The sequence below is a fragment of the Macrobrachium rosenbergii genome, chromosome 21, assembly GCF_040412425.1.
Source record: "Macrobrachium rosenbergii isolate ZJJX-2024 chromosome 21, ASM4041242v1, whole genome shotgun sequence".
NCBI lineage: Eukaryota > Metazoa > Arthropoda > Malacostraca > Decapoda > Palaemonidae > Macrobrachium > Macrobrachium rosenbergii.
This window is the reverse complement of record NC_089761.1, coordinates 48,114,273-48,141,772: the sequence shown is the minus strand read 5'-3', so window position 1 is coordinate 48,141,772 and position 27,500 is coordinate 48,114,273. Positions and strand designations below refer to the sequence as shown.

Here is a 27,500-nt window from a genome sequence, read left to right as displayed (position 1 = left end):
TATATGTGTATAAATACATATATATATATATATAAATATATATATATATATATATATATATATCAGTTATATATATATTTAAATATATGTATATATACATATATATATATAGCATATATATTTCATTTCATATATATATATATATATATATATATATATATATATATAGAGAGAGAGAGAGAGAGAGAGAGAGAGAGAGAGATAGAATTTTGTGGATACTTACAAAATATTAATTTTGTTTAACCTTATATGTCTGTCCTTATGCATGTCTTGAATATAAATCGCATGTAAATAGGCTACCCTTTGTATTGAATCGTATCGTAAATAATGTCTTGACTGCATACGATGTAATAATATCGTTTCTCTCTCTCTCTCTCTCTCTCTCTCTCTCTCTCTCTCTCTCTCTCTCTCTCTCTCTCTCTCTCGCTTATTTGCGCAACGTTTCGACCGCCGGAATGGTCCACCTGCCCTTATATGTGAGGCCAATAACCTGTTTCCATTGAAAGCATAAATATTCCAAGTGACAGGGTTTTATTACATCTTCTTATGCCTTTCTGAGTAACTTGTTCGTGAGTCCGTAAGCGGTGGAAAGCAGATCTAGGCCGATAATTATGCTGGTGTGTATATATTAGGTATATATATATATATATATATATATATATATATATATATATATATATATATATATATATATATATATATATATATATAATTTATATGTATTATGTATACAATATATATATATATATATATATATATACACACATATATATTATATATATATATTAACATTACAGTATATATAATACTTACACACACATATATTATATATGTATATTAACATTAAGCCGTTTCTCTAAACAAAGGGTTGTTTCAGAGAAGACACAACACCAGAGTCACTGCCCCATTCATACTTTCACCGCTAAATTATGTATTATGGGTGAACCTCTTTGTAGATCATTTCCATAACATTATCCACCTCATTCATCTTCACTGAAGGCTTACCAGCAGCGCATCGAAACCTTTGCACACACTTTCACTATGCACCTCTTTCTTGCACAAAATCTCAGGTTTTTTGGATATTAAGGTCCCCCTCCTCCTTTCCAATATATCACACACTCATCTACTTCCTTCCTTCTCCTTCTCTGTCTTGGCATAAACACATTTGACCGACTTAAAATTCTTCATTCTTTCCATGTATACAACCCTCTCGAAACACTTTTTTTAATCCTTTCACTTTTTTTTGTCATCCTTTCACATATGCTAACCTTTATACCACTCTTACAAATCTCAATGTTTTTTTTTCATTCTTTCAGCTATCTTTATCTCACAAATGCTACGAAAATATTTCATCTCGACAGCTTCAACCACTTTCCTTTCATTTGCATTCAACATCCACACTTCATTTTCATGAAAGAGTTAGCACAACATTTCCTTGATACATCCCTAACTTGTTTTCCATAAACATTTCCAGTCTCTTCCCAATCTTTTCCAGCCACCGTGCTACCTTTTTAAATTTCTTTTACCAGTTCTGTGATTCCCCTCTTGTTTTATCCACCATTAACCGTTAAATTTATTAGCAAATAGTTATACGAATCAACTTCTTCCAGTCTTCTACCATACATATTAACATTCATTCAGTCTTCTACCATACATAACATTCGTTCAGTCTTCTGACATACCTATTAACCTTCATTCAGTCTTCTACCATACATATTAACATTCATTCAGTCTTCTACCATATATATATTAACATTCATTCAGTCTTCCACCATACATATTCACATTCATTCAGTCTTCTACCATATATTAACATTCATTCAGTCTTCTACCATACATATTAACATTCATTCAGTCTTCTGCCATACATATTAACATTCATTCAGCCTTCTACCATACATATTAACATTCATTCAGTCTTCTACCATACATATTAACATTCATTCATTCTTCTACCATACATATTCACATTCATTCAGTCTTCTACCATACATATTAAAATTCATTCAGTCTTCTACCATACATATTCATATTCATTCAGTCTTCTGTCATACATATTAACATTCATTCAGTCTTCTACCATACATATTCACAGTCATTTTAGTCTTCTACCATTCATTCAGCCTTCTACCATACATATTAACATTCACTCAGTCTTCTACCATACATATTCACATTCATTCAGTCTTCTACCATACATATTAACATTCATTCAGTCTTCTGCCATACATATTAACATTCATTGTCCATCTCTGTCTTCAGTTTACCCTCATAACCTTTCTCTTGCTCACATTGCGTGTTAATTTTCTACCTTGGTAAGCCCTTTTAGATCTTACTTGTTTATGTAGTTTCCTGTTTATTATCCTCAACAATTATCCGATGAGATCATCCTATTCAAACTCCAGTCACTTCTCATGACTTTTATCGTCACTCCATCCGTACAGATATTGGACAGTCATGGGGTCACAACGTACCCTAGTCTCAGACCCAATTATTACACCAAACCAATCACTCTCTTCCTCCTACATTACCATCACTCGCTTTGCTTCAGTCATGAAAATTATTAATAACTCTTCAGCTTATCTTGTGCTACATCTTCCACTGTCATGTTATAGGTCCTTTCTGTCACACACTCTTTTATATACATAGGTTTTGTTAGGGTCCCTTTCTACTGTTAACATAATATATATATTATATGCTTTGCTTTCGTCCATCTGCTGTGGACTTTTTTTTTCTATTGATCAAGTCCACAGCAGATGGACGAAAGCTATAAGCTCTGTGCATATATATTTTTAATATACTGTGTTCTGCAACAGGAATTTCACTGTGGACTTTACCTAACATTTATTTATGTTAGTACTTTTTCATTTCATACGTACATACATACATATATTTTTATATATATATATATATATATATACATATATACATACATACATATATGTGTGTGTGTACATACATACATACATACATATATGTGTGTGTGTTACCAGACTCGAGACTCGGGAGAGGTAAGACTCTAGGAATATTGTAAGTATTCAGAAGTTAAAATCCGAATGATTGAGGTGGAATTATAACAGTAAACTGGGAGATGAGATCCGTTTCTGTGTCTTAGTTCAGGGCAATTATGCTAGAGGTGATGATATGGAAATGAAAAATTGTATAAAATATCTAAAAAAAAAAAAGTTTTTTTTTGTTACATTTGCCTTTTTTACTAGACCGTAAGTTCCAGGAAACGCTAAACTTATCTGGAAGTGAGAAACTAAGCTTTATCTGACTGAAAGTTTTAAAATATAACTGCTTTTAAGTCCTTAACGTTGTTATTGCTAAATAATGTAATTTTTTTTTTACAATAACATCTCTGCATTTAAAAGTCTTCAGTGCAAAATCTTGTTAGTTTGTCGTAGTATCTTGACCATCACGTAAATTATTTAAAAGTGGAATTTGGTTTTCATTTTTCATTTTGATTTGCAGATCTGTGTATTGTTCAGTTTCCCAAACGAAGAAGCATATGCACAGGAGACTGGACAGCGTGACTGCCTCAAATTGAGTCCATACCTCTTCTTTCTACCACCAACAAAGGCTTTTGATTCGAAGGCGTCGCTTACTCGTGGGATTCTGTTTACAAGGAGCGTTCTTTGCACAAAATGTGTCATCTAATCTGGGGATTGTATTTTCAGGGGGCGTTCTCTTTGTCATGCCCACATTTCCAGCTGTAAAGTGGAGCATCTTCTGTTGCATCATGGGCGGGCACGCTCGCCTTTTCTTCTGGTTGTTATCTAGAGCGTGGATTCTGGTTTGCCTGCATGCACCGAGTGCCTGAACAAGTTTCAGCCTTTTGCAGGAATATTTATGGTCGTTCTGTCACGTCTGAAAAGAAAGCAATCGCACTCCATTGTCTTGCGTGAGAAAAGTTATACGACTTTGTTGATTCCACGGATGTCTTTCTCTAAGGGCAATAGATCTCCATAAAGATAGAAGTGATTCAACCGTAAACGGTTCTTCTTTCTCTCCTTAACTGTCTCTGTAAAGGATACCTTCAGGGTAGATCTGTGGATGATATTCTGGGCGATGACGCTGATAATGCATGCCCTCGTCTCATTTTTACACTGATGAAGTAAAGAATAATTCATTATTCCATTTTTATCCATATTTTCTTTTATTTTTTTTATTTTACTATAAATCTTACTGTAATATTTTGATTTTGGAACTTCAGTAACCATACCCCCATGTTAGTTACGAACCTTTTCATAATTTTACATTTGGACGATTAATGTGTTTCTTGGACTGGACTTTGGGCATAAGTACCATACATCTTATCTCCCTTTGTCTGTCTGAGTTTTCCTCTCTACTTCCAATCTTTGAAAACCTCTTGTTGATTTCGTTTTCCTGACACTTATAACCTTCCTTCTTTTACGAAGGGGTTTATCGCTTCCTTGAGTATTAGTCCTTAATCTTTATTTACCACTTATTTTGCGTTTTTCTCCGACCGGGGCTAGTTCTGCGCGCTAGGTTGCATGCCCCAATGGTACCTGCAGATGCAGATACGCATTAAGCGTGACCTGTAAATCTCATTGTGCCTACGTTGGCAACTTAAAGAGTGAGTCATGAATATACCTGATATATGCGCACTAGGCCCCAGTGGTACTCGCATTTGCAGATACGTGTTAAGCGTGTCTTGTAAATCTCATTGTGCCTATGTTGACCAGTTAAGAAATGAATCATGTATGTACCTGATATTAGTCAACTGTATTTGGTCACAACCAGAGTTGAGGAGGACATGTAAGTTGTAACTGTTCCGAAAGACCTGCCACCCCTTATAAGGTGTATGGTGAAATATATATGTACATACATTGTATATATATATTATATACATTGTATATATATATATATATATATATATATATATATATATATATATATATATAATCTGTGTATGCATGTATGCATACACACACATTACATGCATACACACACACACACATATATATATATATATATATATATATATATATATATATATATATATATATATATATATATATATATATATATATATTGTGTGTGTGTGTGGTACCTTTTGTCCACTATCCTGCATAAACTAGAAGGGCACAAAACGTCATTAGCATTAATTTTGAAGAAACTACCTTGCCTTACGGGTAAGTAGACCAGCAAACGAGTAGTTTTGGTCACCCAACACGTCCTTCTTCTAATGATGTTTTGCTAAGATTCTCTGGGTCCTTTCCTACCTGGCCTTCTAATTTTCATATTTTTCCTTCGATATCTTCCCTCTGGGCTGTCCATCTTCTTCAGCTTTTTTCTTCATCCAAATTTCACCCTTTGTTCAAATAGAAATCCTGAAGGCGAATCAGTTGGCAATCCAGAAATAGCTCTCATTGGTCTGTGTAGATTACTAAATAATAATAATAATAAATAATAATAATAATAATAATAATAATAATAATAATAATAATAATAATAATAATAATTGATTTGGGCATTTTTACCTCTGTTCTTGACAGTAGGATCATCTTAGGTGTCCAATTTACTGTATTTACCTTACGGTGGGCGTGGCCATGCGGCTGGTATAATTAGACTATGAGCTGTGGCTTAACTTCGAGATCGTGGCATATTGGTTATCGGTACACGCGTTCCTTTGTTTCTTTATTTTTTAAATTTTTTAAATTAATATTCATTCATTCTTTCATCCATTCATTATTTGTTCATTGTATTTCTTTGATTTATTGTTTATAGTTCATATATATATATATATATTGTTTCTACTTATTTTGCACAAATTGGTATTTTATCCTGTTGTTTGATATCATGCAAGAACATTCTTTATTGCCTTTCTATTTACGTATTCCAATGAAAAAACAAACAAGAGGATATTCTCATTAAAATGATTGATAATTAGGTGATTAAATATTTATTGAAATTTCATTATTACATAAAAATTGAAAATGAAAATAAAACTGTGCCACTCACAAAGTTATAACGACCGGTTTTAAGTTTATGAATTAAAATGGAATATTAATAGCAATTCAGCAAAGAAATAGGGACGAGGGGAAGTTAAAGAGGAAACGAGAAATGCTTATTCTTTCTATTATCAAAATTCGCCGTCAGCGGGTGTACCTCACACTGAACAAGTGAACTGTAGGTCTTTCTATTAGAACTAGTTTTTTTTTTTTAGTTCCTCGTTGGACGGGTGACCTGGGTATAGTTCTCGGCTAGCACTTTGCTGGGCCCGCGTTCGAGTCTCCGGCCGGCCACTGAAGAATTAGAGGAATTTATTTCTGGTTTGTTTAGAAATTAGTTTATTTTCTTTTTATGTTTGTGGTTCGGATTCCACAGTTACTTGTTCATTTTATATAGGTCCCGTTGCTGGATTTATTAACCAATTGGTTCTTAGCCACGTAAAATAAGCCTAAAGTTCCTCGCTGGGTCTCGGGTTCCGTTATTTAGCTACCACTCTGTTGATCGCGAGTTCGAATCTCCGTTCGCCCAGTGAAGAACAAGAGGAATTTGTTTCTGGTGATAGAAATTCATTTCTCGATATAATGTGGTTTGGATTATATTATTATTTATATTGTTTCACTTATTTTGCACAAATTGGTATTTTAAGCTGATTGATAGTTATGCCCTTTTACGTATTCAATAGAGGATATTCTCATTATGACTGATAATTAGATGATTAAATATTTATTGAAATTTGGTTCTTACAGATTTTGGTGCCACGTTATAAAAGTTTATGAATTAAAAGGGAAAATCTAATCCTAAGGGCGAGGGGAAGTTAAAGAGGAAAGAGAAATGTTCATTCTTTCTACCCAGCCTCACGTAGGAGTAAGCTACTTTAGTTTCTTAACGGGTCGGTATAGTTCTCACTTTGCTGGTCTCCGGCCTGCCAATGATTAGAGGAATTTATTTCTGGTGATAAGATTTCTCGGTATAATGTGGTTAAAATAAGGTCCCGTTGCTGGGTAACCAATTGGTTCTTAGCCACGTAAGATCCTAATTCGGGCCAGCCCTAGGAGAGCTGTTAATCAGCTCAGTGGTCTGGTTAAACTAGCTGCAACCCGTGTCATTCCTTTTACTGTACCTCAGTTCATATTCTCTTTCTCCCATCTTACTTTTCGCCCTCTCCTAAGAATATTGTTTCATAGTGCAACTGCGAGGTTTTCCTCCTTTTACACCTTTCAAATCTTTTTTACTTTTGTTTCATTTTCAGCACTGAATGACCTCATAGGTCCCAGCGATTGGCCTTTGGTCAAAAGTCTATATTCCATTCAGATAAACCATTTGCCTGTACGGCTTTTCAATTAATCATCCATTATCTTGAAATGTGACCTTATTTTTGCGCTCTTAAAGCTATTAAGTATTATTTTTCATACTTGTTTTAAATTTCTTATTTTAACTATGATTTATGGCCAGTCCAGAATAAGATAGTTATTTCGAAACCACTTTCTCGTTTGCCTGTTCTGGTAGACTTTTCAAAGTTCTGTGGTTTCTCGTAGCAACGTATTTTGTATTTATTTATTTATTTTCAGGTTTCTTGATTAATTTATGGATCAGATTTTGGTACGAAAATTTTTATTTTTCATTGTTCTTTTTGTTTTAAATTCCACTGGTTTCTTTTCTGTTAGAGTATGTAGACTGTGTATATATATAATGTATATATATATATATGTGTGTATATATATATATATATATATATATATATATATATATAGATAAATAAATAATTTATATATATATATATATATATATATATATATATATATATATTTATAGATAAATATATATGTATGTATGTATATATATATATATATATATATATATATATATATATATATATATATATATACATATACATACATATATACATATATATATATATATACATATACAATATACGGGCATTTGTCGTATGATGTAATTCGTAGGGTAATAAAAGAAGCCGTGAGAAGTTCAAGAATATATATATATATATTTTATTGACAAACAAATATTAACAATGACATAGTAAGAGAGGTAGTAGGGGGAATGATAAAAATACAGACTGGAAAGACAGGAGTGATCGCTCTATGACACAGATGACCCATAAAAAAAATAAAAAAAAGAGAGAGACACTGGAGAGGAGACGTAAAAGATTGATGGCACCAACACGGACAATGTACAAGCTGGGACGAAGAACATCGACTCCTAAGGGGTTGCAAGGGGGTAACACAGACTGCTCCTAATGGTGGGTATTCCGAAGGCCACTCCCCTCCTCAGGGAGTGGATAAGGCACGTGAAGGGAGGACGCGCGAAAGTTTAATGTTGTCCAAGGATTTGAAGCTCAGGTGGAAAGGCTGACTTCCATTTTGTCATCGCGTTTCTGCGAATTTCTGGGATGTACTGAAGCGTTCGGTATTTCAGATACACGTCCTTTAGTGACGAATGTTCTCAGCTCAGAGTATCTTGGTGGTATATTTCACTGCAAATGTCATTTTCCGTTAAGGGTAGAAGATGTATCTCCATATAGTTTTGCTCCCCATGGTGAATCTATTTAGACTTAATTTTTTTCAGCAAAAGGATGTCCCTTATCAAGCACAGTCCCTACAGCAAAAGAAAGAAAAAACTGGTGCTTAACCCGGCGAGGGAACAAAATTTTTTGGGAAATATTTTTTACTGTATTATCATCTTCCGCTGCGACAGAAGATTCATTTACATGCAGGTTTACTTTTCGTGGCGATTCTTCTGTTTAATTTTTTATAAGCAAAGCGATGTCTTTTATCAAGACCAGTCCCTTTGAAAATTCCATTTAATTCTTTTAGAAGCAAGGACATCTCCCTTATCAAGCACAGTCCCAAAGAAAACGGGAATAAGAAAGAGAACAAGTGGTGCTTACTCCCGATGAAGGAATAGGCTATAGGAATTAGGGGAAAACGTAAGTAAAAAGAAATTTCCAAAATGATTGTTGGCGAATATTGAAACTGCATGGAAATAGATATTCTCGTCCTTAATGTCGGAATTTCAAAATCTATGTATGAAAGCAGTTCCTTTTACAATTATTTTTTTGTAATCCTGTATTTCATTTACAGTTTATCTTTAACCACAATAAAAGGAATAATTTAAATCGCAGTGTGTAAGCACAGAAATTACTTTTAAATAATTTCAGTGTAATGGAATTCAGCCCTCCCAAAGCCATAGTAACGTAATTGTAGAATCCTTCTTTTACGGATTAATATTTATCGTAGCGTTGGTGTGTATGAGAATCGTATGGATATTTAATAAATTTAAAGATTTTTGTATATATGTAAATTTTTATCTGTGTACGTAGTAAATTTCTGAAATTTCCATTGTATATTATATAATGTAAGTATTTTGTTCTAAAACTTAAGCAGTTTTTAGAAAATTTTTTCCTAATTGCGTATATTAACATTTAACAAATTTTTACACGTGATTCTTTCATGCTTTGAAAATCGTTTGATTTCATCCTTCATATTCAAATATTTTATTTATGTACAGATGAATTGGAAGTTTAAAAACAAGTGAATATAAATCAGTTGACTTAAAAAACAAATTTGCGTATGACTGTCAATAATTCACTACGTACATAGTAAACAGTGCATTGCTCAACATTTTTTTCTATCTGAATATATGAGAAAGCACAACATGTTCTTTTTTTTGTGGAATCTGATTCTGTTACGGAATAGGAATTAGACTTTAACGTCCGAGAGGCGGAGGAAGCTGGAATTCCGAAGGCGGGGAGACATTTCTTCCACCAATTTGCTTCGATAAACTCGCCACAGTCTGTCGCTCAAATCTATCGTCCAGATCGAAGCGATCGTCTAAATCGAACCGATCGTCTAAATCAAACCGATCGTCCAAGTCAAACCGATCGTCTAAATCGAACCGATCGTCGTCAAAGCGATCGTCGAGGTCGAAACGATCGTCGTCGAAGCGATCGTCCAAGTCGAATCGGTCGTCCAGATCGAACCGGTCATCGTCAAAGCGATCGTCTAAGTCAAATCGATCGTCGTCGAAGCGATCGTCCAAGTCGAATCTGTCGTCGTCAAATGGGTCTAGAAGATCGTCGTCGATAACGATGATAGGTCTAGCAGATCCCAGCGTACCTGTAGGTCTTAAGTTATTAGGCCTGGACAGCACGTTGTTTATTGGGGTAATTGGACGAATGTTAACATTAGTTCTCTGCGGTTGTTGTATCCCTTGGTTCTGGGTCGGTAATGGGACTCCAACGGACTGGCCAATTCTTATCCCACCAGCTACACGGTTACCGAAAGCATTCGTTTGGACGGAGGTCTGGCCTTGGCCTCTGGATGCTTGCACCGATGACTGCGCTCTTGTGTTTGTAAGAGGAATTCCAGTGCTTGGCCGAGCACCAAATCTTTGGGCGTTATTATTTCGACTGCCAAAGCTCTGCGTTACCGTGTTCTGATTAGTTCTTGGCGTTACTTGGCTAGTGCTAGTAAAACTCTGTTGGACTCTATTGAGATTTGGAGCTGGAGTTACTCTTTGTTGAAAAGTCCCAGGAGTTATTTGGCTAGTGCCAGTGAAACTCTGTTGAACTCTGTTCAGATTTGGAGCTGGCGTTGCTCTGTGTTGAAAAGTGCCTGGAGTTCCCTGGCTAGTGCCAGTGAAACTCTGTTGGACTCTGTTCAGATTTGGAGCTGGCGTTGCTCTGTGTTGAAAAGTGCCTGGAGTTCCCTGGCTAGTGCCAGTGAAACTCTGTTGAACTCTGTTCAGATTTGGAGCTGGCGTTGCTCTGTGTTGGAAAGTGCTTGGAGTTACTTGGCTAGTGCCAGTGAAACTCTGTTGGACTCTGTTCAGATTTGGAGCTGGAGTTACTCTGTGTTGAATAGTGCTTGGAGTTACTTGGTTAGTACTAGTAAAACTCTGTTGAACTCTGTTCAGATTAGGAGCTGGTGTTACTGCTCTGTTTTGGCTAGCAAAAGTTTGCGATACAGTGTTTCTGATAGGAGCAGGTGTTACTCTGTTATTATTGGTGAATGTCTGCTGAACCCTGTTGAAACTAGAAGGCTGAACTACCCTGTTTTGGTTGCTGACACTCTGTGTAACTCTTCTGGGGGCTGCAGTTGTTGTGGTTATTCTGAAACTTGAATGTGTGTTTCCTTGAACTTGAGGAGTGGGGGAACCAAAGGCAGTCAGTGCTACATTAGCATTATTCTGTTGTGAAGTTGTCTGTGAGTGAGAGGCAGTGAACCCTGTTGAAGGAGCAGCAGTAACAGGCCTCCTTGATACTGTCACTCTTGTAGGTGGGCGGGATATAGTCTGTGGTGTTACTGCACCAAAGTTTACACTTGAAACTTTGCTTGGCCCCTGTGAGGTCTGTGGTCTTGAGAAAGCAGCTTGTGGTGCGGCCTTTGGTGTCTGAGAGAGACTTGTCAATTGCTGTGACACACTTGGGCCAACACCTATTGCTTTAGACCCAGGTGGGACTTGAAGTGATTGAGTGACGGCAGGTCTAGCTTGGGGCCTTTGTGGTGTAACATTAGCAAGGGTTGGTCGAGGTGTAGGTTGCTGGGCAAAGTTTGCAGAAAGTGCTCCTCCAGATGAAGGCTGTCTGGAAGATGCTGATATTTTGCCAATCTCTGCATTGACATCAAAATGTTGCGAGGAAGACTGACAGTCAACGTTGTACCACCAATCACATACAAGTTGCTGTTGCTGGAAGATCGTTCCATTGGGACACAAGAAGCTGTCCATTCGGCCGTCGGCATGGCACACATGGAAAACCTGAGGAACAAACAAGCTGTGTTACTATGAGGATATAATGGGTGGGATAATGATTAAGTAGCTGACTGAAGGGAGAGAACTACATCTCATGGATCCTCAAATTTGATCAATGGTCAGAGGAAGTAATGTTGGTTTAGCAACGAAAAATTGTATGGCTCAAAAGACTGTCACAGTGTAACGTTTTTTCATTATGAAATTGATCATGTTCACTGAATCTCTCTCTCTCTCTCTCTCTCTCTCTCTCTCTCTCTCTCTCTCTCTCTCTCTCTCACCTGGCAGCCTGTGTCCACGTCTGCGTAGTAGCCATGACTTCTACTGCTGCAAGTAAAACTCGTCTTGGGAACGGCGTTAAAGATCGGGAAATCGCTTCCAGGAGATCCCCCCGCGACAGTCGAAGGACCTCCGTGGGAGGGTAGGAGAGCTCTTGGTATCCTCAGCTGGGTAATGGGTATGGCACCTTCGACCTTGACCTCGGTGGCTTCTCGGGGCACTCTCTTGACGGGAACCTCGCCATCATCCGTAAGGACGATCAAGGTGATGGGAAGAGGGCCTTCGTCAGAGATGTCCTTCGGAATGTCATCCGCGACAGACGACGCAGTCACCGCGACACCTTGGTGGGGGAGGGAATGGAATGGTTTATTAATGTAATTTAAAGTTTTGTTATTACCACTACCATAACTTAGATTATAAGAGTGTGCAAATAAGTATATAGAACAGGCAAGAATTCACAGAGCACGAAGGCTTTGTAGACAAGAACAGAACAGCCAGTAACAAATAGATAACGGTAAATCATTAACTGTCATTGTATACATACATAAACTACAATGTAGCTCAAAAAAATCCCGTTACTGCTTTCCTTTTGCTAATATTTTAAAGGTCGATGTGCTGGATCTGAGAATACGTTTGTTATTCACTAAGGATCAAAGCTGTGAATTGATGCTTCATTGGATTAAGATTACATGATTATCTAATGCAATTTAATGTTAGCCCTTACAGTGGCGCGGAACAATTTTCATATGGGTAATAGAATATAATCGTGCATTATATTGGTTGCAGTGTATGAATGATAGCTAACGCAGCTGTAAATCTTTAATATATGACTATGTGGAAATTATGTTTCCCATTCTCAAGTTCATTATATAAACAGGCAAGTTCATTCTTTAATATCTACCCGACTATCGTTCACTTGGGTCTCTGATTTTGTAACTAAGGTCAGCGGATGGTAATGGAATCATGACCTCAACCCCAAGACCAAGAATGACCCCCAGTTTGGAGGTCGTCCTTGAAGCAATGTCAGGGGTCATGCGCTGTTGTGGATTCGTTTTCAGAGCTGTTGTTCATACCTTGACCGTTGTGTCAGAATTGACAAAGCTCTTGGAAAAACAACACAATTTATGAAATCAAGGTTTGAACATTTAGATAAATTTACCTTTTAAAGAAGAACTATAATGATACTTAGAAATCCCAAAGTTTTCAAGTGATTAGGTTTCACATGATGACGCTGCAGTTAACTTTGGAGAAAATAGCAAGAAATACAAAGGATTTAGTTTGGTACTGGAAGATTCAAGCGGTTAATTTGATTAACTTAAATGAGTGGTATTGGTGCTTGACTTAGTCAGTGACGCCAGATAAAAATCCATGTGACGTAAACGTCAGTGGAAACAAATTTCATTCAAAAGATTGATAATATTCAGTCCGTAGACATTTTGGGTAGAATTGCGATTGATATTTTCGATTTTTTTGAGTTTATTAGATAGCAGTGAATATATCACAATGTAGAATTGTAGCTCATGATAGCAGTGTGCATGAAATGTGTCTTGACTGTTGTGCATTTATTATATATATATATATATATATATATATATATATATATATATATATATATATATATATATATATATATATATATATATATTATATATATACTGTATATTTATATATACTGTATATATATATGTGTATATATATGTATATATATATATATATATATATATATATATATATATATATATATATACTGTATATATATATGTTTATATATATATATATATATATATATATTATTATACTTTTTACGTATATTTATATATATATATATATATTTATATATTTATATATACTGTATATATATATATATATATATATATATATATATATACTAAAACTCATTATATATATAAATTATATACTCTCAGGGGACATTGTGATAAACAGACCATACCCCACACAGATAACTATTGCAGGTGTGAGTTTTGTATAACTGATTTTTGTTGTTGCACTCTGATAGCCTTGTTGCCATAATTTCAAATTTCCCTGGGGGAGTATTTTCCTGAATAACTTATAGGGCCCTTAGGCCCTATAGTTGGTCCCTTAAAGGCTCATTTGCATTGAGGCCTCCCACGAATGGACGCAAGAGGCCACTGTTTCGTTATATTTTGAGGTCATAAGTATTCCGTAGGTCGTGGACCATCATCATCATCAATATTATTATTATTATTATTATTATTATTATTATTATTATTATTATTATTATTATTAATCAAAATGTGGAAAAATTGCACATATGTGGGAGGCATTCCAGAAATGCCTTGAAAGCAACCAAATTTTTAATGGTGTCAATTGAATTATGTATGAGTTTTAATTTCATATATATATATATTTTATATATATTTATATATAGAATATATATTATATATATATATATTTTTATATATATATATATTTATATTTTTATAGATGAATATATATATATATATATATATATATATATATATAATAAATATAAGTATTGATATATATGGCCAATATATATAAAAATATGAACAATATATATATATATATATATATATATATATATGTAGATGAGAACATATACTTATGTATGCAAAAATTTTATCACACCTGAAAGGTGATTTATATACAATCATGAAGCTACAAATGACGCTTAATATCGAAATTCATTGCTAAACCTCAGGATATCTCCGTTGGAGAATTGTCGCCGAAGGGGAATTTATATAAGTGATAAATGAATTGGAATCATCGGTCTGTTTATCAGAACCCGTGAGTCTATTGTGAAAAGCCAAATGATTCAGCGACTCCAGTGGACGTTAACCATTGAGCCATCAAGTATATGTATCTTGTATATGTATGTATATATATATATATATATCAATGGTTTATAAATATATTATTTTTATATATATATATATATATATATATATATATATATATATATATATATATATATATATATATATATATATATATATATGTATATAAATATATATGTATATACTATTATACTGATATGTATTTTTGTTGTTGCACTCTGATAGCCTTGTTATCATATTTCTGGGGGAATTATAATTGATCAACGATTCGGTACCTGGGGACTCCCACGAATGGACTCAAGAGGCGACATCTATTTTGCAGTCGATACGTGGAGTCATCCCAGGTATTAAATCATTATCAGTTATAATTCCCTTTATTATATTAATCAAAAGTGGGGCGAATTTTCTAACTAATCGACATTTGTGGCTTAATGTTTGTGAATAACAAAACGTCACGGTGATGTGATAAAAATTCATGTTATCAGTATATAATAAATAGATATAAATATATATTTATATATACAAATATATATATATATATATATATATATATATATATATATATATATATATATTTATATATATATATATGTATGAAATATATATTTATATACAATCATATACAAATATATATATATATTTATATAGTGATAAATATGGAATCATCGGGACACGAAACCGTGACACGAAAAACTATTCATACTCCAGTGGATAACCATTTCAAGAGAGGTATATGTTGAAAACTGTTCATAGATTATCTGATTGTAAATAAACTTCACACCTCTCTTCTTCTTTCTCGTTTTCCAACACGAATTGGTCCTCGGCCGTGACACCAGGCATTGAAACCTTGGTATTCAACGCAATTTTTACTAAGAATTTGTAACAAAATGCTGATAAAACATTTTTTCGGTGTTATTAAATAGATATAAATATTATTTTCGATACAAATAGAAAGATTGTGATAAAAAGTTTAGTTTTGCCATTTTCTTTATATATATATTATATAAAATATTTTACACAACTTATAGATGTTGCTTGAAAAACTGTTCATAGATTATCTGATTGTAAATAAACTACACCTCTCTTCTTCTTTCTCGTTTTCCAACACGAATTGGTATAAAACGCAACTTTCAAGAATTTGTACACTGCTGAACACAGAATATAAGAAAAATAACTCATTTTCAAGAAAAAGTTTTTACACAATATTGCTGTGTATTGACTTTTTTATAAGAATACAAAAATAACTCAAGAAAATAATACTTTTTATAATTTTGATTTTATGTTAATTATTATTATGTAAAATATTTTTAATTTTTCATTTATTAAAAATAACTTTTTCCTTTGTGACAAAAAAATGTGTCGTCATTTGTCTCATTTATGGCAACTTTAGTTTTAAATTTTTCAGTTGTCAAAATGGACATCTTTTTCTATGTTAAAAATGGTATTTAACTACATTTTAGAATTTCTACTTATTTTCTTTTGCAAAGAAGTTTTTTCCATTAGCGAGATGTATTTATTTTCTGAAATACATTTTTATTTTTCACTAATGAAAAATGCTCTTATCTGTGGGGAAATGTTTATCATTTTCCATCAGCAGATAAATATTAATTATTCGCACGTGTAAATCTGTACAAATTATTTCCTGCAATTGTACACCAGTGAAACAGATTCACTTTCGATTTCGAAAAATAAATTTACCCTGCCTTTCATTTCGCGAAGATAAGGCGAATAAACCTGGTCTGTAACGAGAGAAAATTACTCTTTGGCTTGACCAGCAGTTAGGCCGCAACCACGCTACACGAAGGGCCTCCGTGACCTCTGACCCCGAACAGCTGGTGCATAGTGGAAGGGGGGGCTGGGAAGGGGAGTGGTTATGGGCAGGATGATACCTTCTCTTCTTAGGCAATCTGGAGTTAAGCTTTGCTTATGCAAGAATGCAAGAGGCATAAACAAGGCGCCGGGTTTTGTTTGATATCAGGATGAAATGCACTGTAAGAATATTGATGAAATTGATGATGAAATGCACTGTAAGAACATTAAGGAAATGCACTGTAAGAATATTGATGAAATGCACTGTAAGAATACTAAGAATATTGTATTTCGCTATGATTCCCTTTGCCAAGGGCATTGAGCGTATTTGTACAAGCTTTTCATTCCAATTTCGCTACTGATTGTATTAATCATACAATTTATTTTATGAAGGCATGACTAAGTATTTTTTGGATATCAAAATTGCGGATCTAAGAGGAAAAAATGTCTTAAGAAATATATTTTCTTCAATTAATTCAGTAAACACCTGTATATGGCGATAATATTACTGAATATTGAAGTGTTCTTAGATGACATTTTACGTCCGAAGGTTAAAGTTATAAAGATACTTAAGAATATTACGAAAAAATATAAGAAATTTTCAACCAACAAACAAGTCCCCAGTGTTTATGAGAGATAATGCAGAATTGACTAATGGAGTCAGTGTCATGAATAGGAAAGTGATCTTTTGTAAAGAAATATTTTGGGTTGATATCAAAGTAATGAATGTATACGAGTATATATCATATATTATATATATATATATATATATATATATATATATATATATATATATATATATATATATATATATATATATATATATATATATATATATATATATATTTATATTATATGTGTATATATACATATATATATATATATATATATATATATATATATATATATATATATATATATATACAGAGAGAGAGAGAGAGAGAGAGAGAGAGACAGAGACAGAGACAGAGACAGAGAGAGAGAGTTAGGACACTCGCCTCACCAGCTAAGGTCCTTGGTTCGATTCCTGAACTAGCTACAATTCTTTGCACAAATTTCGTGGAACCGTTTGTGCCTTTGCTAATCTAAACAGTTATATTTTTTATCTAGTTGTTAATCAACTATGTCTGGTCGCAATTTAAGGTTGCCATAGCAAAAAGAGACTTGCTGAAAACTTCAAGCCTAATACCTTCTAAGGCGACCCTTTTTTAAATAATGAAGTCGTGTATGTGGATATATACAGTATGTGTGTGTGTGTGTGTGTAATATGAATGTCTTTTACTGTAATACAGTAGTATAATATGAAGATAGAAAGGCCCGTAAAACACTATTTGAACGCTGCAACCATATTTTTCGAGCACTTCCTTCTGTGCCCCCGTTCACTGGTAAAATATGAGTGAACAGGGCACAAAAGGAAGTACTCGAGATATATGGTTGCTACGTTCAAATAGTGTTTTATGGGCCCTTTTTCTTCATATATATATATACATATATATATATGTGTGTGTGTGTATGTATAATATACATACATACATACATACACACACACACACACACACACACACACACACACACACACATATATATATATATATATATATATATATATATATATATATATATATATATATATATTCTTTTTTTTCAGTATGATTGTTCTGAAAACATTTTATGTGCGTTCCATTCGTTGAGACCACCCTTTTGTCTTTAAATCCTCAGGGTCACTTTCACTCCCCAGGACAGAGAGAGACAGAGAGACAGAATTCCTGACCGTGTCCTCATGTCCGAATCGTTCCAAGCTGTGAAAATCCCCCCACACGTTTATTTAAGGACTTTCACTTTCTCACGGAATCGAGCCTTCCTCCACTTCCGAAAGCTCAGATTTGCTCCTCTTGAATCGCATTCCTTTTTCGGGTATTCCGCACACCACGATCCTGTAAGTGCCCCCAACCCCCAGCCTCCAAATCCTCCTCCCTCACACCCAGCCCAAGCATGGCCACCGGCCCAAGCCCTGCTTCGCCCATCCTCACAGGAATCCTCATGGCAAATGGTCTGTAGGGTCTTGTAGGATTACCACCTGTTCTGCCTATATATCACAAAGGACCCCCTGTCAACCCATTCTAGTTGGACATGGTATCGTTCAAGGACCCCTACGAATGATCCTCTCTCTCTCTCTCTCTCTCTCCCCCGTCGCCAGTTGAAAGATGGCCAACTCTCTCTCTCTCTCTCTCTCTCTCTCTCTCTCTCTCTCTCTCTCTCTCTCTCTCTCTTCCCCCGTCACCCGTTGAAAGATGGCCCACGATGTTCCAGTGTATCAGTTGATCGTGTTTTTATTGTCTTGTCTGACAGCCTGTCTATGTTTCTGTGAGGGATGATAACAGGCTTCGGTCTTCCAGATAGCTTTTTTATATGAGAGAAGAACACTGATTGACTGCGAAGGCAAGGGATTGCAGAGTTGCATGCAAGCAACGGTGTTTATTGTGAAAGTGAACGGAATTGCATGCAGTACAGCAAGTGTAAGATTCCACTGTCAAAAGAAAGAGGTTAGAAAGGCATTGTAAAAGTAATCATGTAATATGTTTGGAAATACGCCATCATACAGGTCTGTGAAACTCGTTAAAAAGGCTTGCAGGCAAGAATCAGTTTCAGTAGATTGTGACGGAATGTTCTCATTTTATTTAATAAGGATTGTCCCTCTCTGCCTTCATACGAGACGGTACTTTGTTTCAAAGGCTGGTGGGTGAAACTCAGTCTTAAGATATCAAGATAATTATTACTGTTATTATTCAGGTGATGAACCCTATTCTTGTGGAACAAACCTGCAGGAGCCACTAAGATGAAATTCAAGTTTCCTAAGAATATGGTGTTCATTAGAAAGAAGCAACAGAAGGTAATGGGAAATACAGAAAGAAGAGATATTACTTATTAAGAAAAATAAATTTTGAAAATTAATAAATAAATCGAAAAAATTGTAAGTAAATTGAGAGCCTTGTGTAGTAGGTATATGTAATATGAATTACTGCTCCATCTTTAAATGAATGATTCTCTCTCTCTCTCTCTCTCTCTCTCTCTCTCTCTCTCTCTCTCTCTCTCTCTCTCTCTCTCTCTCTCTCTCTCTTAGGGAAGTCCTTTCCTCCTTTCGCTTTCCCTCTGAACTGGTGCACGCAGGCCAGGGCATTCCTTTTGTTCGTCCACAGTCATGCAAAGGCGGCTGCTGGCGCCTGATCTGCGGTTTAAACATTTGAAATACGACGCTGTCGGTGCGCGTGCGTGGACTTACGGTACTTTTCCTTGTTCCTTTATGAAATGGTTCCTCCTCTTTTTTCGCTTTCCCCGTCTCGTCTTTTTAATCTTCTTATTCACTGAGAGAGAAAGCTTGATGTGGATACGGTTAAACCTTTGACTGAAATCTGATTGTTCCCTGCGTTTTTAGCAAAGTGCTGGCGCCAAGGTCTCTTTCATTACATAAAAAATAAACTAATGTATATATACTTTAGCGCCACTGACCTTAGCAGTCATTATGCCAGTTAATTTTCTATAATTCATTCATTCATATGTGAGATCAGTTCTAGTCTATGAAACGCTGCATTAGTATAACAATACAACACTGTATCTAGATGGTAAGGGTTTTTATTTTTTAGAAAAAGCTTGTATATCATTTGTCATGATATACTGCCACCCAATGGCTGTAACTTTTGCTGGCGTAATGCCAGCTTAATCAACATCCTCCTTTATGATACCTTAAAGGATATCACAAATATTCGATCAGTAAATTAAAGATTTATTACTGATCAGCAGCATGGATTGGGACATGTTCGTTGATTGCAGCCTGTAAGGATTGTAAGGCAGGATGTTACATAGACATATTGTTTTTGAAGAGTGGGAAATCTAAGGCCTATGTGGATTACCTAAGAGTTGGAGGTTGGCTAGAATGATGTGTCTGCGAGATAAGAAGACTGGAACGGTTGAAGGAATTTGGTAGAGGTCCTTTGTATCGCGCGACGTTGGAGGCGTTAGTTAGTTTGTTAGTGAGTGCATTAGAATATTTTCTTTTATGTACAATTAAATCAGTTTTATGGTTGTCAACTTCCTACCTTCCTTGCGCCTCACCTTTCACCTTTATAAGATTATCAAGTTAAAAGATATTCATTCTTAAAAACTTTCTGCCCCGTAGAGGGATGGTGCTGTCAGCGCACCTCATGCGGTGCACTGTAGGCATTACTTAAGGTTCTTTGCAGCGTGCCTTCGGCCCCTAGCTGCAACCCCCTTTCATTCCCTTTACTGTTACTCCTTTCATATTCTCTTTCTTCCAGCTTACTTTTCATCCTCTCTTAACATTTGTTTCACAGAACAACTGCGAGGTTTTCCTCCTGTTACACCTTTCAAACCTTTTTTATATCAATTTCCGCTTCAGTGCTGAATGACCTCATAGTTCCTAGCGCTTGGCCTTCGGCCTAAACTCTGTATTCTGTTCTATTCTGTTCTAAAAACTTTCTGAGATCGCTTTGGTTAAAATACCCTTGCTATATTTCAGGGGTCTAGCAGGCTGTGCTCAGAACCGTGTGTTTTAAAAATAAGAAATCCGTAAAAAGTAAAAAAATAAAAATATTGAAAATAATAAACACGGTAAAGATAAAATAAAAGAATAAAATAGAAATAAAAATTGAAGACTCAACCCTGGTTGACAAAAGCGGAATGCTGTATACAAGCCCAGCCCAATGGAACCCAATCGGGAAAGGTACCCAGCATGGATAAAGAAATAGAATGGGTTATACTTTAACGAAGAACCCTAATCATATCTTATTGTTGATTGTTGTTTTCTCAGAGAACTGTAGAACTCTCATTAGCAAAACCCGTTTGCCAACGTGGAATTTTAGATATATCCATTTAAAGTCAATATTCATGAACATTGAAATGTCATAGAGTCAAGCCCGGAATTTAAACAATGTGCGGATCGCAAGTAAGTTGCAAGGAAAAGTTATTACAATACACGAATTATGCAAATTAGACTTCTGATTAAAGTAAAATTAAACTCGTTGGTACTTTAAACAAGAAAGAATAGAAATGCTGTAATGAAATAGTCGACACGTAACTCCAACATATGAACATGAAAAATAAGGCGAAAATGTAATAATAAGATTAATGATATAGTTATCATTTTTGTTACTATTGGTGTTGTTGGTAGTACATTTCATAAGAAACAGTAATAGTAATTTCGACTTTCACGTGTTCTTTCAAAAAATGTGAAATAAGCAGCAGAAGAAACACGATGATTTTCCTCAAGCATACTATAGTTTACATTTTATAAAATTCTCTCACACACTGTAATACGTACAGGGAACGCATGAATACTCGCATGTATATTTTCCAAGCTTAGGCAACGAACGATTATTATTTTGTTCAGAATATCGTCGCTGCCATCTTCTTTTAGTACCTTCTTAGTTTAAAACGATTCTAGTTAGCTATCGTTTGCGTTCTCTCCTGGGCAGCTATTTAGATTTATACGAGACATATCTACTGTATTTGGTTGTAATAAATAATAATAATAATAATAATTTGGCAGCAGACCCTCTTTTAAACAGGTTTTATTGAATAATAATAATAATAATAATAATAATAATAAATAATAATAATAATAATAATAATAATAATAATAATAATAATAATAATAATAATAAATGTTTTTTAACCACTTTTAGTTTCCAGCGCAACCGTAGGTGAAATGCACATATAGTGTCTGAGCAGCACCTCCAGCTGCTGTAAGTACGAGGCTTATTAGTCCATGCAATGAATATTGCATTCATGTATGAATAGACTCCACTTTCCACACACCTTCCTCTGGACAGATGAGAATCAATGCCTTTTCACCTCTATATTACTTCTAACTTCGATGAACTTCCTGGACGCGAGGCTGCTAACCCTTTCCCTAATACAGAATATTGCTTTTGTGTCTGGAGGAAACCTTCCCACGTCATCCCCGTAGGGGAGTAGTGCTGTCAGTGCACCTCACGCGGTGTACTGTAGGAATTACGTAAGGTTCTCTGCAGCGTCCCTTTGTCTCCTAGCTGCAACCCAGTTCATTCCTTTTACTGTACCTCCGTTCATATTCTTTTTTTTTTTTTTTTTTTTACCCTCTCCTAACAGTTGTTGCATAGTGCACTTACGAGGTTTTCTTGTTGTTACACCTTTAAAACCTTTTTGCTCTCTGTTTCGCTTTCAGGGCTGAATGACCTCATAGCTCCCAGAGTTTGGCCTTTGGCCTAAAATATGTTTTCCATCCATCCATCCATCCTTCCCACATCATTCTTATGAACAGAGTAGAATCATAAGTTATAAAAGCAGTTGCATGCTCCCAATCTGCATTAACTTCAACTCAGTTGTTAGGTCTCCTGGCCCTCATTCAATATACATTATTTTCGGCTATTTCCATTGAGAGCCTCTTGACTAGGCTATATGGCCCACCACTTCCTCGACCGGGCTGCAAATTCCTGAGATGTATGGTAGTATTGCAACAGCCCCGTTTTTTTTTTTTTTTTTTTTTTTTTTTGCCATGCCCCTAGGTTAGGTTAGGTTAGGTTGGGTTGGGTTAGGTTTAATCAGTGTCTCTCTAGTTATTTGGGTGTGGGAGACATAATGAGATTATTTTCAAGAAAATTGTATGGTCAGTTTTTAAGATATGGCGTCCCGCTTTTTTCAGAGAAAGGTCCTGGTACTCGGTTGCATCTCAGGAAAATGTGACCGGGCTTGGCATTCCTGTAGAAATCGGGAGATGGAGAGTAGGCGGGTTTCTCTTTTCCCCGTACGATTCACTTATAGAATGGTTAAGTATCTGCCTTCCACGAATTTTCTGAGTCCTTTCACCATCCTCTTATCTTGAGAGAAGTCCATTCCTATAGTTTCACACATTGTTCTCTTTCGGTCTTCTGAAACCGAGATTAGATTAGAGTCATTATATATATATATATATATATATATATATATATATATATATATATATATATATATATATATATATATATATATATATATATATATATATTAGTGTAAAAAAGTTCTTTACTTCTAGATTAATTTTACCATTCATATTCTTCTTACGAGACACTGAATAAGCTTCTCTTGAATATGTTATGGATACGAAATATCTACATACAGAAAATTGGATGGTGATGTGGAATAATCTAGCTGGAATTTTGAACGATATATATATATATATATATATATATATATATATATATATATATATATATATATATATATATATGGATGTATGTATGTATATATCTGTATATCTATATGTTATGTTCCGGGTCATATTAGGGCATTTAAGACTGTCATTGAAAAAATGGGTCTTTATTCTATTCAAGACTTATTTTTATTAGTAGTTCAGCCTTTCGGTGAACTTGATTCGTCTGCTTTGATAAACAAGGTTCAGCTCACACGTCACTTAGAAGGATCTGTAACCGAAAGATTGAACTTTCGGTAACCACCTATGTAAAACCACACGCACGCCATGAGATCAATATCTCTCAATTGTCTTTCTCGCTAGATACGGCTTTTAAGTTTTCCATGAAAGAAAACTATTGTGCCGGCTTTGTCTGTCCGTCCGCACTTTATTCTGTCCTCATTTTTTCTGTCCGCACTTTTTCTGTCTGCCCTCAGATCTTAAAAACTACTGCAAATTGGTATGTTGATCATCCACCCTCCAATCATCAAACATACCAAATTGCAGCCCTCTAGCCTCAGTAGTTTTTATTTTATTTAAGGTTAAAGTTAGCCATAATTGTACTTCTGGCAACGATATAGGATAGTTCACCACCGGGCCGTGGTTAAAGTTTCATGGACCGCAGCTCATACAGCATTATAACGAGACCACCGAAAGAGAGATCTATTTTCGGTGGCCTTGATTATACGTTGTAGCGGCTGTACAGAAAACTCGATTGCGACGAAGAAACTTCGGCGCATTTAAAAATTTTTATTTTTATATATTTTATTTTTTATTTTTTTTTTATTGTGTTTTACCCAGGTTGCCCTGGGTCATCCGCGTATGCTGTGACCAGTGTAGTGCTATTTAATGGTTTGATAACTTGCCCTACGAATCATGTGAAATGCGAAAAATTAAAATGAACTTAAATTCGTAGAGTGACATCGAGATTTCTTTTGGATTTCTTGTTGAATAAGCGACCAAGGAAATATGGTTTAGAAAATCAAGTGCTATCTCTTGTTTTCATTTCCTTATACATTCTATTTTTTTTTAGGAGATGTAGGGTAGACTATTTTCACTTTCTCTCTCTCTCTCTCTCTCTCTCTCTCTCTCTCTCTCTCTCTCTCTCTCTCTCTCTCTCTCTCTCTCTGTATATAGAGATGTGCGCCGCCATACATTTCAAGGCTGCGACGGCGTTCGACCTGTAGCGATGTGTTATATTGATTCTAGTTGTACCATTTAGCTCTCTCTCTCTCTCTCTCTCTCTCTCTCTCTCTCTCTCTCTCTCTCTCTGTATATAGAAATGTGCGCCGCCATACATTTCAAGGCTGCGACGGCGTTCGACCTGTAGCGAAGATGTGTTATATTGATTCTAGTTGTACCATTTAGCTCTCTCTCTCTCTCTCTCTCTCTCTCTCTCTCTCTCTCCTTTTATATATATTTATATTTATATATATACATATTTATATATTTATACATATATATATACATATTTTATATTTATATATAACATATATGTAGATACAAATATACTATATATACATTGTGTGTAGGCATAAATCAGCTCATGCGGATTTATTACACCGACAGCCTATGACAAACCGTTTTTCTTTCACCTCTCAAAACAACCAAATCAGTGCCAACCGCCAAATCCGGTCTACTTTTCCTTTTAAATGTATGTACGGACGCTCTTCCCTTGTGATTGTTGATGATTACCATATGACTTGTAGCTCTGAGCAGTCCATTTCGTGTGAGGGTTAATGAGCGGTACGACCATTGACCTTGGCCCATTCTCTCTCTCTCTCTCTCTCTCTCTCTCTCTCTCTCTCTCTCTCTGCATGAAGACTGCCCTGCCTAATGAGCAAGACGAGGCCTCCCTGGCACAAAGCATGATATATGTCACAACAACAGTCTCTCTCTCTCTCTCTCTCTCTCTCTCTCTCTCTCTCTCTCTCTCTCTCTCTCTCTCTCTCTCTGTGGTGGAATAACAAATGGCACACGCGGTCACCTGTTTGCAGGGGCAGATTCACCTTGTTCTCGACTTGTTTTTTTTTTATCTTTTTTTATCTACCTCAGTCTTACTGTCTAGTTTTGACCTCTGTTTTTTTTTTATTTTATAGGTTTTTCATGTTGGTGTTTTTCGACCTTCTCCATTGCTTATTATTATTATTATTATTATTATTATTATTATTATTATTATTATTATTACTAAATGAAATTGATGCATCAGAAAAAATTGAGAAGACTCCATACAAATTAAATGTAGCTGATGCGGCAATTTCATTTAACATTACCTGCTTAAAAGAGGGGTTTCTCCCGATATATTATTATTATTATTATTATTATTATTATTATTATTATTATTATTATTATTATTATTATTAATCAGAATGTGCAAACATTCTTTGAGCAATAGAAAGACACTAACTTTCAAACCAAGCCAGCTTCGATAGAACAGAATAGAATACTAAATGCTGGAAAAAATAGAGAGAGAGAGAGAGAGAGAGAGAGAGAGAGAGAGAGAGAGAGAGAGAGAGAGAGAGAGATTCTCCTACTTTCAAAATGGCATTTCCTGCTGGTTAAGTGTACACCCTACTATTACTGAAGGTATTGCTAACGCATGTATTAACTCTGTCCATATGAGGATGTGCGCAGACCACTTTGTGTTTAAAAGCTTATACTTGTTCTATATGACAGCGAGTTCATTTTTAATAATAATAATAATAATAATAATAGTACGTTTAACCTTTTAAGTGTGCTTAAGTATGCTGGCTTAAAGTCAAAGGACTTATCGAATAATAATAATAACAATAATAACAATAATAATAATAATAATAATAATAATAAGTTTAATAATAATATTACGTTAACCTTTTAAATATGTTCAAGTATTCCGGCTGAAAGTCAAAGCATTCATCAAATAATAATAATAATAATAATACGCTTAACCTTTCAAGTATATTCAAGTATTAAGGCTTAAGGTCAAAGCATTCATCGAATAATAATAATAATAATAATAATAATAATAATAATAATAATAATAATAATACGTGTAACCTTTTGAGCATGTTCAAGTATTAAGGCTTAAAGCTTAATAATAATAATAATAATAATACGTTTGTCGTCTTAGTATGCTCAAGTATTAAGATTAATTTCAAAGCATTCATCAAACGATAATAAAACGCAAAATGTATTTAAATGTTTTTTTTTGTTTCTGTGTGTCTGTAACTACTACGGTCTGTTGGTAATTAACTCCATTAGACTTGCCACTACCTACGCCAAAACAAGCCCCTCACCTCATTGGCCCCTCTAAAATGCCGAATGAGGGCACCTTGGTCCAAGCCTCGGGACGGTACGTAACGTCCGGAGGGTCGGCGTTTTTATTCTTGGTTCATTCTTATTTGACAGTCATTTTTGACGGTACGGAACTCTAATGATGATAATGTTGATAATATGCATACTCGAGACATACTCGTATTCCTAAGAACTTGTTTGAATGCCTGAAGGTAATTTAAAAGTTAAGTTTAAATACAGTATATAATCAAATAATTCGACTATTGTTAAACAGGTATATTCTTAGCATATCACAAATCTGTTTAACAATTCACTGTATACATCGA

General features: G+C 34.9%; 2 protein-coding genes across 2 annotated transcripts in view; one reads left to right on the top strand and one right to left on the bottom strand.

Moving 5' to 3' along the window:
• Uba4 (Ubiquitin-like activating enzyme 4) overlaps positions 1-27,500 on the top strand; it is a 140,392-nt gene that overhangs the window by 60,618 nt on the left and 52,274 nt on the right. The window lies entirely within an intron of this gene.
• LOC136850158 (uncharacterized) overlaps positions 7,963-27,500 on the bottom strand; it is a 42,511-nt gene continuing 22,973 nt past the window's right edge. The window contains exons 2-3 of the mRNA XM_067123777.1: positions 12,033-12,370; positions 7,963-11,760 (exon numbers count right to left, since the gene is read on the bottom strand). Of these exons, the coding sequence (XP_066979878.1) occupies positions 9,709-11,760; positions 12,033-12,370 (2,390 nt within the window). The 3' untranslated portion in view covers positions 7,963-9,708. The remainder of the gene's footprint in view (positions 11,761-12,032; positions 12,371-27,500) is intronic.